A 16,651-nucleotide genomic window follows, 5' to 3' on the forward strand; every position below is an offset into this window, starting at 1 on the left:
ATGTCAAATCGCAACAGTGGTTTTGGGACCACAAATTCGAAGTAAAAATATTTATTTTATTATTACTACTATTATATTAAGGTTTACAGCATGATAGAATTATTTGGTGAAAGTTTCGTTAGGAAATTTTACCGTTTAAATGCTTAATTCGGTAAAAAGGACTAAATCGCATAACGCGTAAAAGTTGAGTACCATTGTTAAAGGTATTAAATTGCTATGGTTTATTAATAAGAGAGTCCTTGCATGTCAATTAGACCTTAAATGAGATAGTGGAAGTTGTGGGCTTGGTATTTTTGAAATTATTAAAGTTTATTAAGGTTATTTTGGTAAAATGTTAATTAAGGTTAATAATAATAAAACTAAAACCAAAATTCTCATTTCCATCATCTTCATTGCCGAAAATTGAGAAGAAAAGAATAGGAAATTTAGGTTTTCATTCGGCCAAGCTTGAATCTTCAATTAAGGTACGATTTTTGATCCATTTTTAATGATTTCTACATTTTTGAGCTTGTTGCAGCTTAATCTAGCTGACCCGTACCTTTGTTTTTAAAACTATTAAAGATTTTGAGATATGTCATTGTTGAATACTTGGGTATTTTGAAGTTTCTTGTTATATTATTGATGCTTGTTAATAGATATACAAGTTTTATAATGTGATTTTTGACAAAAATGAGAATTAGGGATTAAATTGTGAAAGATAGAAATGTTGTGGTGGAAATGTGAATAAAGTGAAAATATGGGATAGTATAATACCATATAGAATTTTGATAAGGTGGATTGTGGTTAAAAATGTGAAATTTTCCATTTTATGTATAAGTGACTAAATTGCAAAGTAATCAAAAGTATAGGGCCAAATTTGTAATTTGCCAAATATGTGTGAATTGAATTAAATGGTTACTAAAAATGTTGAATTTGATAATATATAGACCAAGATAAGCCGAGTTTGGGTTTAGATCGGTGGAAGGAAAAGATTAACGAGTAGCCGATAGTTGATATCCGAGCAACTCGAGGTAAGTTCGTATAATTAGAATCAAACTTATATTTATAAGTGAAATTTCTATCTTGAATATTGTATGAATGTATATATATGAATTATAGAATTGAAATTCCTATTGTTTATATGCTCAAATTTATTTTTGAGTCTCGTTTGAACCGTAGAAAGTCGTAGGATACAAGTGACATGTCACTAGGGTTACCGCTTGGTCGTGCTCTAGCATTTGTTGCAGACTCACCACAGCTCGTATGAGCTTACTGTTTCAGTCTTTAGGGGCTTATCGTTTCAGCTCTACGGAGCTTATCGTTCAGCTCAATTGAGCTTACCGTTTATCGGCTCAGGAGGAGCATATTGATAATGGAGAGCGTGTATGATGATGAATAGACAGATTTTTGATTTATACACTTAGTGTGTACCACCTGAGTATCATCAATATTTCTGAAGGTTCAACGGGCATTATACTGATATGAAACATAAAGTACATGTTACATGAATAATATACCTTACATGAAATACATGTTATGTAACATCGCAAATTAGGGCCTAGTCGAAATAGTAGCTTCGGGACCACAAATTTGATGTTAAAATAATTATTTTATGATTATTATGAGGTCTAGGATATGAAAATAAGCATGTGTTAAAGTTTCATGAAGAAATTCTATGTGTAAGGTGTCCAATTGGAAATTAAGGACCAAATTGAATGAATTGTAAAACTTGGTTTTTAGAAGCAATTAGTATGAAATTCTATAGATTATTAATTAGAGGTCTTTAAAGAGCAATTTTCCAAATTTTTAAGTTTTTGGACAAAAATGGGCATCAATGGAAAATTTTTGAAGTTTAGTAATGAAGGGCATTTTGGTCATTTGGTTAATTAAAGAATAAAAAGGGAAAAATAAGCCAAAATCAAGTCATTCATCTTGTCCATGCTGTCGAAATTTGCATGCTCTCCATAGCTAGGGTTTTCAACATTTCAAGCTCAATAGTAAGTGTTCCCTAACCCCGTTTTTAATGCTCTTCGTATTTTTAAGATCCTCGTAACATGCTCTCTCTATTTCTACCCATATTTCTAGCTAGCGTTCATGTTAAAAAATTTACCCATGCATGAGATGTTTGTGTTTTGATGATTTATGGAGGAATATGAGGGAGTTTAAAGGATAGTAAACAACTTTTACTAAGTAGTTTTTCATGGAAATGGCTTAAGGGACTATTTTGTAAAAGTTGTGAAAATGGGTAGAAAAATGTAAAATGAAAGAAAATGCGGGCTGCTATAAGCAAGAAAAATATTCGGCTAGGCTTGGGTAATTTATAAATTTCATGCATTTCATTATATGAGCCTTAGGACTAAATTGTAAAGGTGTGAAAGGTTAGGGGCAAATTGGTTATTTTTCCTGTGGGTTAGTTTTAAATCCTAAAATGAAAAATGTGATGTATTAATAGTCAAATTTTATTGATATAGACCCCGAGGAACCAATTCCAAAGGTCGACTGTGGAAAACGAAAGGTTTTTGGAATAATCGAATATTAAACCGAAGCAATTACTAGGTAAGTTTGTGTAACCGAAGTAAACTCTTAATACACTTAAACATGCATGTTCTTGAATGTATGAAAATTTAGATATTCATGGCATGATAACTCATGAAATGTGCTTGTGTAAATGAAAGATGATAAATGTCCCGATTGAAATAGAAAGGGAGATCCGATGGATAAATTATGGCTTATATGATATGAGATCCTGTATGTGTTGCAGAAAAGGATTTAGCCCTGACGAGTAATCCTATGATATCAAAGTAGAAAGGATCTAGTCTGGACAGGTGTTCTTTGAGTGATCGAGCCTCTCAAAGAATATGGGTGCGTTAAGAATTTAGGCTGGACGTGTAACCCGATTGAGGGCTAAATTTAGCCTGGACTAGCAATTTAGATTCGAGCTTATGAGAGCAATTGTCATATAGAGGGATTTAGCTTGGACTGGTAATCTCGATATTGCTCTATAAGTTAGTACTACGGGGGATTTAGCCTAGACTGGTAATCCCGCCGTAAGATATAAGGTTCACAGGGGTGCGTACTTGAGACGATCACTTGTATGACTTGATGGTAATTGGGCTATCAGTTGAGATTTTCGAGGAGTTCAATGGGATTAACATGAGAAATAGAAATGGAAATATTGAATTGATGAGCTCATCTAAGACCAATGACATGATGTATTGTTATGAGACTAATTTGATGATTGGGTGTATGTGATAGGGAAACTATTTTATGCTTGTTGGAATTATTGCCTAAATATGGTTGTATGCTAATTAACCGATAAGTTTACTTTCCAGTTATCTGGACTTACTAAGCATATAAATGCTTACCCCCTTCTCCTTTCCCTGTCTTATAGAGCTCGTGGACTCGTGAAGATTGGAAAACGGTTGGAGAATCAACACATTATTGACTTGTTCTGCTTTGGTATATAGATACTTTTATTTTGTTTAATGGCATGTATAAGATTTTTGGTTATTTTGTTATATGTGTCATTTGGCTGGCCAATGTAAGAGCCTAAATGGTATACTTATTCCTTTGTATATGGCCATGAGATATGGCTCATATTGATGTAGGTTGTAAACCTACTAATGATGCATGTCTATGTTTAAATGTTTCATGAGATATGGTGATGAGGTTTATCATGAATGGATTATTGAAATGGGACCTAATAAATTGAGAGAGGACATAGCATATAATGGTATATGGTTATAATATGGCCTAAGTGTAAAATGTAAAATGTTCTATGTTAATCCCTAATACGAAAAGGATAATTCAGCATGTACTAAACCGATAAGATGAGGTTAACATGCAATGAGTTATGTCAAGGTTGTTTAAGATTATAATTAGGCCATGTTAAATACCATTGAAGTCTCTAAGTGTGTATAGATGAAAGAGGGTGACCAAAGGCTTGGAAAATAGCCCTAAAAAGGTCTATACGGGTAGACACACGGGCATGTGTCTAGGCCGTGTGTGATACACGGTCAGCCCCATAGGCATGTTGCCTGGCCGTGTGTCCCCTGCACTTAAAATTTTAGGTCAGTTTTCATGGTAGTAAACACACGAGTAGAGACATGGCTGTGTATCTCAACCGTGTGGAGGACACGGCCTAGCACACGGGCATGTACCTTTGCCACGTGCCTTAAAATGAATGATTATGTCATAAACAGAATGTCCATTTTTTTGAACACGGGCGATGACACAGGCGTGTCTAGGCCGTGTAAGGGACACGGGCATGTGCTTGGCCATGTGAAAATCCCTGTAGGTTCGAAATGAAAAATAAATCCAAATAATTCAACACAGGTGGGACACACGGGCGTGTCCCTAAGCACACAGGCGTGTGCTTTGCCTCTATACGGGCGTGTGAGGCATAACCCTAGTAATTTTCTTCTAAAATTTTCTATAGTTCTCGGTTTAGTCCTGGATCGCTTTGAATGTATGTATTGAACCTTGTAGGTCCAAAATCGGGACACTGTAATGTTATTTGGTCGGTTTTAAATTAGAATGAAATTCTATAACCCGTATTTTCTGAAAGTGTCTGAGTATGTGTCTGGTAACGCCTCGTACCTTGTCCCAGTCTCGGGTATGGGTAAGGGGTGTTACATGTTACATGGATTATAAGGTTTAAATGGATTATATGTTATAAGAGTACATGAGATTTATGATTAGTATGGATACAATGATACTTGAGTTACATGAATTGAGAGTTGTTTTGGATGTTATATGAATGTATATGTGGTTAGTTTCATTCTTATGAATTGATGAATAGATGAATATGAGATAACTACTTTGTGATTGGTGATGTAAATAGGCATTATGAACAAATCGATTGGATTTTAATTTGTTAAAAATGCTTATTGTCATTTGGTAAGTTTAATTCTATATTATACGTGCTTACTAAGCTTAATGCTTAGTCCGTATATTTTTCTGTGTTTTATAGATCTGAAGCTTGCTCGATTCGATTAAAGTCAGAGATTACTATCACACTATCCAGGCGACTTTTGATAATTTTGGAACTTATGTAAATGATGTAAATATGACATGTATAGGCTAGTTTTTAGGTTGAATCATATGGTTACTTATACTAATGAATGTAATGTGAATTTTGGTATTTGATCAAGCTATGTGATATGGCTTGAGTTGGAAATGGTTGGCTTAGTATGAAAGCTTATATGATGTCTTTAATATGGTAAATTTGATTAATAGTATTTGACATATATGGTGTTGAATGTTGATAAATTAATATGTTTTGTTGTGAATGATTTGATAAAGATGGAATAGGTATGAATTGGTTATATTTTGCATATGAAATGGTTGTAAAATAATTTCCATTGGTGGTTATGTATGCTTGTGATATTAGTGTGGCAATATGGCTTTGTAAATAGCCTATTTTTACCCACATGGGTAAGGACACGGGCGTGTGTCTCAACCGTGTTGCTCAAAGGCCATTTCGAAATGAGCCTGAGCAGGCTACACGGTCAATCACACACAGGTGTGTGCTGGGCTGTGTGACCAAGTCAGTTTCGAGCACGGGTTAGACACATGGGTGTGTGACTGGCCGTGTGGCCAAGTCAGTAACCTCCCTAATTTTCACACCGCTTTGCACACGGGCGTGTCATGTGACCGTGTGGACAAGTCAGTATGTATGCCCTGTTTTGCCACGACCTAGACACACGAGAGTGTCTAATGCCGTGTGAAGAACACGGCCTGTTCACATGGGCGTGTGATAGTTGAAATTTTGAAAATTTTCTAAGTTTCTGAAATTTGTAATATGTTACGATTTAGTCCCGAATGTATGATTTAAGTACATAATGGATGTGAATGAATGTTATTGATTGAATTATGATGTTTCTGGATAAATAATTATTCTGAATTGAATTACAAGTCTGGTAATACCTCTTAACCTATTTCGGTGACGATTACAGGTTAGCGGTGTTACATTCCCATTTGGTCCTCACCCTTTTTAGTGCATTTTATTTTAGTCATTCGTTTTGTTTTATTATTTTAATTTATTTATTTTATTACAATTTATGCCTTTGATTTCATTTTAATTCTGAATCAGTCATTGGTTTATTTAATTGCAATCTTTCATGAAATTTTATTTATTTATTTATATATTTATTTATTTCTTTACTCTTTTTATATTTAAAATTTATATTGTTATTTTTTCTTTTATTTTCACTTTTTGTTGCCCCTATTATTATTATTATTATTTATTTTTCTTTGATTATTTACATTAGTATTAGAGTAGTAAATATAACATGATTATTTCCATTATTATTATGAATTGATTTTATTATATTTATATTATTGTCATTCACTAGCATGACATTTTTATTTTTCGAATATCATCGCTCCATATTTATGCACTACAATTTCATTTTATTTCACTATAATCATGTCACGAATCATGTTTAGATAAATTTATCCATTGCTGTATTATACCCAAATAAGATAAATACACATTGTTTTAGATGTTACGTTTGTTATTACTCGATGAAGGAAATTTTAAAATTAAGGCAATGTTCTACATTTGGAGATTCAAGAAATCGTGCCCTAACTTACGGGTTCGACTTTCCCCTTGAACCTAGATAACCGAATATCCCTTTTAAAACTAAAGATTTAATTAATAATCAAATAATAAGAAAGCTTATTTTTGAGGATTCGAGATGTCATATCCTAACTTACGGGACATGACCTTTTTGTTTACCTCGAGATAAGAAGACCTTTTCACTTATGTTTTAATTCACTTAAGTGATTTTAATTAAAATATCATTATGCAAGATGGGATAATGTTTTAAACTCTCTTCAAATTTTCAATTCTCAAAAATAGGACATCAATTAATCAACTAGGTACCAATTTTGAGCGTTATTGATGATTATTTTATGAAACACTAAACTAGATTACAATCACACTTAGGCAAGCGCACCTATCGAATGGTAGTATAGTTATGGTAAGTCTAGAATATCATATCCATAAGGACTAAAAGTACTAGTATTAACTATCTTTTTATTATTTAGCCTAAAATATAAGGGATTTGTTTTAATCTAAAATTAACTTAACTAATTAACTACTAAGCGCGATAGAGAGCAAATTGGGAAAAATACTTGAAGAAAACTTATAAAGAAGACAATACCCAGGAAAGAATCTACCTAGACTTCACTTATTATTCTAACTTTGAATCAAACGATTTATTTACTTATCTTGATCCGTAGAAATTCCTAAATTATGTTAATATCTCTTTCGAGACTAAAAACAACTGACTCTAGGTTGATTAATTGAAATCACTTTCTAATTAAAACCTCTATTGTCGCGTTAACTCGATCTATAGATTCCCTTATTAGATTTGACTCTAATTTGACAGATTTATGTCACCCTATTTCTAGGGTTGCATGCAACTCTGCTTAATTATGGTAGATCTACTCTTAAACAGAGACTTTTGCTCTTCTGATTAAGTACATCAAACTTGGATTAATATCCTGAAAATATTAGATCAAGAATTAAGAACACATAATTAAGAACAAGAACAAGTATTTATCATTAAATTCAGAACATTAAATAATAAGATTCGTTATAGGTTTCATCCTCCCTAGGTATTTAGGGAGTTTAGTTCATAATGTGAAAGGAAAACATCTCAAATTTAGAAAAACAACAAGGCATAAAAAACCCAAATATACTTCAAGAGAAATTTGAATGGAAATCTTCAATCTTAAAGTGGATCTACTTTCGAGATGATTCCAACGGCTTCCTTCGAGTAATTTTTGCTTTCTGCTCTGTGTCTCTCCTTAGGTCTACTTCTAGTGTGTTTATATAGACTTTAGAGTGCTTAGAAACCCTAAAATTTAGCTTTTTTCGCGTATTTGGGAAACGGGGAGCGATATTGACACGGGCTGCCACATGGGCGTGTGGCCAGCCCGTGTGGCTCACTCGGGCGTGTGCTCAGCCTGTGTGGCATTAGTCTTGGCCATGTGGATCTTTAAATCAGCCCATTTCGTCAGTTTTTGGCCCGTTTTCAGCTCCTTTTGTTCCCATATGCTGTCCTAAGTATAAAACATGAAATTAAAGGATTAGGAGCATCTAATTTACTAAATTATATAATAAATCATCCAAAAATATGCTAAGTATGGGATTAAAATGTGTTACTTTTATGGTTTATCAAATATCCCAACACTTAAGCGTTTGCTTGTCCTTAAGCAAAATCCTCAACTCACAATTAAAATTAAACTCTCTCAATCCATAATTCTCATTAGTAATATTTTATCATAATTTCACAAATAATCATACATTGATAATTCAACTAAAAGAGCACTAAATGCACAAGCAACCCAAGTCTACCATTTTTAAAGCATGAAAACATAGGTATTTCCCCTTATCTAAATAATTACCTTTAATCCAAAACTGACAAGAATTGACATCCTCACTAAAGGTTCACTCACATCACTCAAAGTGTTTAAGGTTCAAAAATGAAGCACTCAATAGTCAGACATGAAAAGTTATTACCATAGGCTTGCATGAAAATCAAATCTCCACCACTATAATTGAGATGATACACAAATCAAAAGGTCTTTGCAGGGTTGTAACGGGGCTTGGGTTAAAGGTGTGGATAAAGACTGAAAAAGAAGGTTAGAATCGAGATCGAATTGATAAATTACCGAACTAGAAAAATAAACTAACACTAAATAATTACATCAATCGAATTTATTAAAGAGAAACTTAAGCTTCTTCTCAGAATATGGAATTAAATACTTAAGCTCAATCCAAAGAACTAATAATAATCAACATATATGTATTATTATTATTATTATTATTTTCTTTTTCTCTTTTTTTAAATGAATGAATGAATTAATAATAAGAGAAAATTATACAACTAAAGTAAAAGAACATAGTTAGGCAATTAACCAAATCAAATCTCGAAAAAAAGGGAGTCAATAAAATAGGAAAAATTCTCAGTGAATCAAAAAGTATGATCTATGGGTTAATATTAAGGATAAATTAAGAAATGGTTTGTTAGGCTCAAAAGGGGTTCACTAAGGGTTAATTGTGAAGGTAGGCTTTTTGTGGGGTAAGTGGGTTAAAACCTAGGTGCCTTTATCATCTCAATATATCAAATAAAAAATATGGTCTCAACATGTATAATCGAAGCAAGTTCTAGATTAACAATTCAATATTGGCACACTTATAACCAATAATAAAATGAGCAAGAAAAGTGTATGCTTTAAAGGCTCAAATCTCACAAAAATTATGGTTTTTAATGTCAATCTTACAAATTTCAAATTTCAAGGTAATACCTCAATTTAGGGAAACAATCTAAAATATTTTAATTTTGAAAAATAGACTTGTTAGCTTGATTCTCTAATGTCTTAAAGTTTAAACCATCAATGCACAAATACCTATGAATTTAGTCTAAAACATATCAATAAAAATCACAAACCAAAGAAAAATTCATTCTAATAGTAATATGAGAAAATTACTTAAGCACAAGACATAATTCAAGGATTTTCTGATAATCATATAAATAACCTCCCCACACTTAAGATGTACATTGTCCTCAATGTACAAACAAATATAAATCATAATAGAATCAAAATATCATAAGATAGGAAGATAATTGAAACTGCCCTGAATGGTGGATGAATATCCCAGAATAGTGAAAAGTGGAATTGTAGATAAATATAGGGGTAGTGTGAAATTCTGAGCAACTGATAAGAAAATAAACACAATGCTAAAGAAGATTCAAGGGTTACTCGTTAAGAAACAATTATAATGTCGAAACCATTTTTAAAATTTTTAAAAAAATGAGGATCGACTTTAAAACAAATTATGGAGTCGCCACTGACTTTTTTTGAGGTGTAATCGGATCACCTTAAAAAGATAGATCATTTTAATAAAACATTTGATTTATTAAAATAAAAATTTTAGGTCTACGAAAACTGAGAAAAAGGGTTCGGGAGCTGGTTACGCACGAGGAAGGATTAGCACCCCCGTACGCCTAAAATTGGTACCAATTGATTATTGGATGTCCTATCATTGAAAATTTGGTAAGGGAAAAAAATTCAAAATACGATTCCTTTAAAAATTTATGAACAATTCAAATTGAATTTTAAAGTTTTCTCGCTCTAGAGAAATAAAATACCACATCCAGCACGTTAGGACACAATACTTTAAGTCTCCAAAAACTGAGATCACCTCAAAATTTCCAAAACACACAACGAACTCTTAAAAGGGTACTCTGATATTTGGCAAAACCAAAAAAATGAAACCCAACACGTTAGGGCACGATTTCCCGAATTTTCCAAACTCGAAACATTGCCTTGTTTTTAGAAAACTCAAATAAACATTTATAAAGACCAAGTCAAAACATACTTGTTTAGTTCATTTGGAGATAAAAAAAATTGGCATCGAGCAAGAAGTTGGAATTTAAAACAATATATATATATATGAATAAAAGTAAATAAAAAACAATCATATAAACATAGTATTGAGCATGAGATAAAAACGAGGCAATACTATTACATGTATAATCACGAATGATACAAGAACACGAAGGAGCAAATTAGGGAACATGCAACGACAATATATACTACGTAAATACAAACGTTAATAGTTATAAGCTAATAAGTTAATCGCCAACTTGAAAGAAGTTCCAAGCAAAATACCCAAATAAAATATCAAGCTTTAAAATAAAATGAACAATAGGGAAGATAGGAAACTTTTTTAAAACATTAAACACTACCATAGGGGTAACACCAAAACTTTTAAACAAATAATGGATATAAAACTTAAAAAAAACATAAATAAGTAATATATCAAAACAATATCATACGAATGAATTTTAAAATCAATGCCATAAAATAAATAATTTACATGGAATTAGATATGTATTAAAAATAAAAAATAAAAAATATAATAATACATAAATAAAATTCCAAAAAGATCAAGCAATATGCAGAGTGATATATATAACATTTAAGTAAAAAATATGTGAAATGAATAAACCTAATATAAATAATATATAAAAAAGGGTAATGATGATATACAAAAGTGTTTTGAGAAAAAACAAATATGCACATGAAAAAAAAAACAAAAACCACGAAATCAACAAAACAATACAAAATTATATGTTAAATAATATGCTCTTATTTTAAAAGGGAAAAGAAACTTCATTGTAAGCATAACAAAACTAAAGGGATAATCTATAAACAAAATTAATCATTTAAATAAAATTGTGGGCCGAAATAAAACGCGCACAAATAGTTGGGGATTAAAATTGAAAATGACCCAAATCACCAAAAACACTGTTCATGCGCGGACCAATTCGAAATAGTGCACAAACCTTTGGAGAGAAATGAAAGAGACATAATGGGGACAGATTAAAGGTAATGCAAAGTGGGAAGGACTGGCTGCGAAATTTACCCATTTAAGGGAGCATGAGCAGAACCAGCCTGTCCATGTGCAGGTAATTGTCTTTTCCCCAAAAGCTATTAAAATTAAGCCACCTTTTTTGAAAAATAAAAAAAAACTAAAACCTTCTGAAAACCCAAATCCACCTTTTTAAAACCCCTTTTCCTTTTAACAATCACCCTTTTGATTTTTTTGAAAAGAACTTAAGAATTTTTTGAAATGTTCTCTCAACTCATGCACTCATTTTCTCCTCTTCATCAGACACCACCTCCGTAAAAGGTCCCATATGCGACGGCCGCCGACGACATGAGCACAACTCCAGTAAGACTTCTCTCTTTTATATTTCGTCTCTATTTCAGATCCAAAAAGAAAAAAAATATAAATAAGGGAAAAAGACAGAAATAAATTACAGTAAATGATCACCTTCAAAATATTATTTTTCTTGTTGTTCTCTACTGATTTTGTATTTCTTTTGTATCAACCCAAAAAAAAACCCTCTTTACAATGAAAAAACGAAGGCTTTATAGGCAAAATACAAACGGTTTCTACCTATTTCTTTGCTCGAGTCACAGGTATGGTGGACGTGGGGTGTGGGTCGTGCTATACGCTACTTGGCCGGACATGCGAGGTGGAGTGCGTGGTGGTGAAGAACGTGGGTAGTGGCGGTTGAAAGGAAGCAACAAATCTAGGGTTTCCTCCTTGCTGAAATGTTTTGTGGGCTAGAGTTTTTTTTTAAATTTGGGCTTGTTTAATTGGGTCTTTATGTTTTGGGTAGTGGTTTGTATTTGGGCCAAAATTAAATAACCCGAGCTAAAATTGGGTCTTACAGCTGCCCCTCTTTGCTCATTGTCGTGTAACGAGAATGAAGCAAAAACAACAAAAAAACCAATTTCGCCCGGTCTTGCCACATCCTCTTTATGTTCACCTTCTTCACAGCCCCATTCCAACCCACTGCATCTTCAGGGGTATAGAAATTGTGTTTTCAAACCACTCTGCATCCCCAGTGAGCCCTATTGTGACTTCAGGGAGATAACACTTGTAGTTTCAAGCCTGCTCCACTGCAACTTCAGGGAGATAAGGCTAATAACTTAGATCTGCTCCATTGCCGATACATGGAGATAAGATTCGCCGTCTTCAACCTGGTCCATAGCCAATACATGGAGATAAGATCTGTAATTTTCAGTCTGCTTCCTGCAACTTCAGGAAGATAAGACTTGTATCTTCAACTTGCTCCACTGCAACTTCAGAGAGATAAGGCTGGTGGCTAAAATCTACTCCATAGTCGATACGTGGAGATAAGACTTGCCATCTTCGATCTGCTCCATAATCGATACATGGAGATAAGACCTGTAACTTTCAGTCTGCTTCCTGCAACTTCAAGAAGATAAGACTTGTATCTTCAACCTGCTCTCTGCAAACTCAGAGAGATAAGGTTAGTGGCTAAAATCTGCTCCATAGTTGATACATGGAGATAAGACTCGGCATCTTCAATCTGCTCCATAACCGATACATGGAGATAAGACCTTTAACTTTCATTCTACTTCCTGCAACTTCAGGAAGATAAGACCTGTATCTTCAACCTGCTCTCTACAAACTCAGAGAGATAAGGTTAGTGGCTAAAATCTGCTCCATAGCCGATACATGGAGATAAGACTCACCATTTTCGATCTACTCCATAACCGATACATGGAGATAAGACCTGTAACTTTCAGTCTGCTTCCTGCAACTTCAGAAAGATAAGACCTGTATCTTCAACCTGCTCTCTGCAAACTCAGAGAGATAAGGTTAATGGCTAAAATCTACTCCATAGTCGATACATGAAGATAAGACTCGCCATTTTCGATTTGCTCCATAGTCGATACATGGAGATAAGACTCAATTTTCACCGATGTCGCTACATTGTCCCCTGGGGAACATGCCCTGTAGACTCGGTTTCATGTCTATGTTTATGCCAAATGATTTAAATGCTATGACCGAAATGAATCAGATGCACCTAACCAAATGTGTTATGAATGATATGAATGTAGAAATGAAAATGACTTCTCCTTTTTTAAAACTTTAAGTGTCATCACTCGTTATTCATCAGAGTTTTATCATATCGTATTATGCTGCCTTCCTGCTCGACTAGCGAAACCCACAGAAACAACCCATTTTGCTCAACTGGTTTGCCCTATTGCAACTTTAGGGTCTATTTCACTGTATTTCTAGAACCTAAGATTTGTACCATCTTCAAAACCCCCTCTTCCATCAATTCGGTCTATTACACCACTCCTCGGGCCCTATGACCAGATTTGTACGCCCGCCATTTCATTAATGAAAAACATCATGATCCCCTCTTATGCTTTGGTTGTCACTATATCCTATTTTCTTATTCAATCAATATCTTTGACTGAAGAGATAATCCCAATTTGAACACAAATATTCCACCCCTAAGCCGGGTAAGTTCTAAACGATAGTCCTGTTTCAGGTTCTTATACCATTTAAAAACTTCCAGAGTAACATGCAAAACCTCTTTTGCAAAAGTATTATTAGTCCATTAATCGTTATTTCAATACAAGCACGTGGATGTAAAGATAAAGATGGTCAAAACTGAAGTTTTTTAGGAACATAATTCAGGAAAAATGGATTAATTACAGGAAGCAAATAATACCAAAGTACAAAAATAGGTAAAGAGGAACAAAAATGAGTGCCTCAGATATCACAGCCCAAGCTCCTCCGTATGAACTCCACGAAAACCATTTTGAGCTTATCATGTGCCTAGGAGATCTAGCGTATTCTGTCGATGGCCCAAGACATGCGTGCTTTCTTTTCATTAATTCCAGCATAGCAAGACTACCTCCTGGCCCATCCTTGGTCAAAATTTGAATTGCCCTTTTCGGGTTTTCAATTCAAAACCCCTTTGGTCTCAAGGTGCCCTTTGCGAGTTTTCACCTCAACCTCTCTTTTTTTTAGGCGCCCTTTGCGGGTTTTCACCTTTTAAGCGAAGTATTTCTTGACTGAATCTGAATTTACTTGGTTAGGCAGGCTCCTACCATCCATCTCAGTTAATATCAGTGCTCTTCTAGAAAAAGCCTTCTTTACCACGTAAGGTTCTTTCCAGTTTAGCATCCATTTCCTTCTAAAATCTTTTTGCATAGGGAGAATTTACTTCAATACCAAGTCCCCCTCACGGAATACTCTGGGGCGAACCTTTTTGTTGTAAGCTCGCATCATTCGCTTCTAGTACATTTGACCATGACGGATAGCCTTTAGTCTCTTTTCTTCAATCAAGTTCAGTTGATCATACCGGGAGGAATCCATTCTGCTTCGTCTAGCTTCAACTCTAATAAAACCCGGAAAGAAGAAATTTCAACTTCAATGGGCAAAACTACCTCCATCCCATAAACCAATGAGTAAGGTTTTGCCCCAGTAGAAGTTCTGACAGATGTTCGATAGGCATAAAGAGCAAATGGTAACTTTTCATGCCAATCCTTGTAAGTCTCAATCATTTTCCCCACGATCCTCTTAATATTCTTATTAGCTGCCTCAACCGCACCATTCATTTTCAGGTGATATGGTTACGAGTTATGGTGCTTAATTTTGAATTGCCTACAGACCTCTACTATCACGCTGTTATTCAAATTCAACGCATTGTCAGATATGATCCTTTCTGGCATGCCATATCGACATATGACTTCTTTTTTCAAGAACTTACTGACTGCCGACTTTGTGACGTTGGCATATGAAGCAGCCTCTACCCACTTGGTGAAGTAATCGATGACCATAAAGATGAATCGATGTCCATTAGAAGCCTTCGGTGAAATCGGCCCAATGACGTCCATGTCCTACATTGAAAAAGGCCACGGAGAAGTCATGACATGAAGGGGTGAATGAGGCACATGGATCTTGTCACCATAAATTTGGCACTTATGGCATTTTTTGGCATAGCTGATGCAGTCTCCTTCCATTTTGGACCAGTAGTACCTGAATCTCATGATTTTCCTGGCCACTGTGAACCCATTGGCATGCGTCCCACCGACATCCTCATGGACCTCTTCCAGGATTTTCTTAACTTCAACAACATCAACACCCTTAACAATACCTGATCCTTCCTCATTTTATACAGGATTTCTCCATCCAAGACATAGTCACTACTAGCCTTCTCAACGTTCTTTTATCATTTTCCGTTACCTGGTCAGGGTATTCACGATTTTTCACATATCGTAGAATATCATGATACCAAGGATAATCATCTCTTTCCTCTTCATCGTCTATATTGCAACAATGAGCTGGAGCCTCATAAATACACATCTGGATCGGCTTCATATTCTCTCGTCCATTTACTCTGATCATAGAAGCTAACGTATCCAAGGCATCTGCCATCTGGTTTTCGTCTCGCGGGAGATAAAAGAAAGTGATATCATCAAACACCTTAATTAGATCTCGAACTAGCTCTCGATAGTTGATCAACTTTGGGTCTCTTGTCTCGCACTCACCTTTGAGCTGATAGATCACCAGTGCAGAATCCCCATACACCTCTAACACCCTAATTTTAAGTTCGATGGCTGCACGGATTCCCATGATACATGCTTCGTACTCTGCCATATTATTTATACAATCAAAATCCAATTTGCAAGTGAACGGATAATGATCTCCAGCTGGGGATATCAAGACTGCCCCAATTCCATTACCAACGGCATTTGATGCTCCGTCAAAATTCAGTTTCCATGGATGATCTTCTGAGGTGTCATCTTCGGTAGCTGCCACATACATTAGATCTTCATTTGGGAAATCAAAGTTCAAAGGCTCATAATCTTCCAAAGCTCTGCTGGCTAGAAAATCTGCTATTGCACTCCCTTTCACAGTCTTTTGACTCACATAAACTATGTCGAATTCAGAAAGAAGAATTTGCCATCGGGCCATCCTTCCACTCAAAGCAGCTGACTCCATCATGTACTTTAAAGGGTCCAATTTTGAGATTAACCAAGTCGTGTGGTACAACAGGTACTGCCTCAATCTCCGAGTGGTCCAAACCAAGGCACAACATAATTTCTCAATTGACGAGTATCTCATTTCACACTCAGTGAATTTCTTATTGAGGTAATATATTGCCTTTTCTTTCTTTTCCGTTTCATCATGTTGACCGAGCACACATCCCATTGAATTGTCAAATACTGTCAAATACAATATCAACGGCTTACCAGGGCTAGGTGGCATTAGCACTGGAGGATTAGACAAATACTGTTTAACTTTGTCAAA

General features: G+C 34.6%; 1 protein-coding gene across 1 annotated transcript; it reads right to left on the bottom strand.

The window, feature by feature from the left end:
• Positions 1-11,670: 11,670 nt before the first annotated feature.
• Positions 11,671-15,973, bottom strand: LOC107928668 (uncharacterized). Its single transcript, XM_016859924.1, has 4 exons — positions 15,584-15,973; positions 15,377-15,483; positions 12,319-12,370; positions 11,671-11,763 (listed from the first exon to the last, which is right to left on the bottom strand). The coding sequence occupies exons 1-4, from the start codon at positions 15,971-15,973 to the stop codon at positions 11,671-11,673; spliced, it is 642 nt and encodes a 213-aa protein (XP_016715413.1).
• Positions 15,974-16,651: the final 678 nt, after the last annotated feature.

The sequence above is a fragment of the Gossypium hirsutum genome, chromosome A12 (assembly GCF_007990345.1).
Source record: "Gossypium hirsutum isolate 1008001.06 chromosome A12, Gossypium_hirsutum_v2.1, whole genome shotgun sequence".
NCBI lineage: Eukaryota > Viridiplantae > Streptophyta > Magnoliopsida > Malvales > Malvaceae > Gossypium > Gossypium hirsutum.

What these genes read in the sequence shown, in the direction of transcription:
- LOC107928668 (XM_016859924.1), bottom strand. Translation starts at nt 15,973, where the DNA reads ATGGGAATCCGTGCAGCCATCGAACTTAAAATTAGGGTGTTAGAGGTG. An exon ending in AGGAAAATCATGAGATTCAG is followed by an intron (nt 12,371 to 15,376) that starts GTACTACTGGTC and finishes ATACCCCTGAAG; the next exon opens with ATGCAGTGGGTTGGAATGGG. An exon ending in GTGAACATAAAGAGGATGTG is followed by an intron (nt 11,764 to 12,318) that starts GCAAGACCGGGC and finishes GATCTGAAATAG; the next exon opens with AGACGAAATATAAAAGAGAG.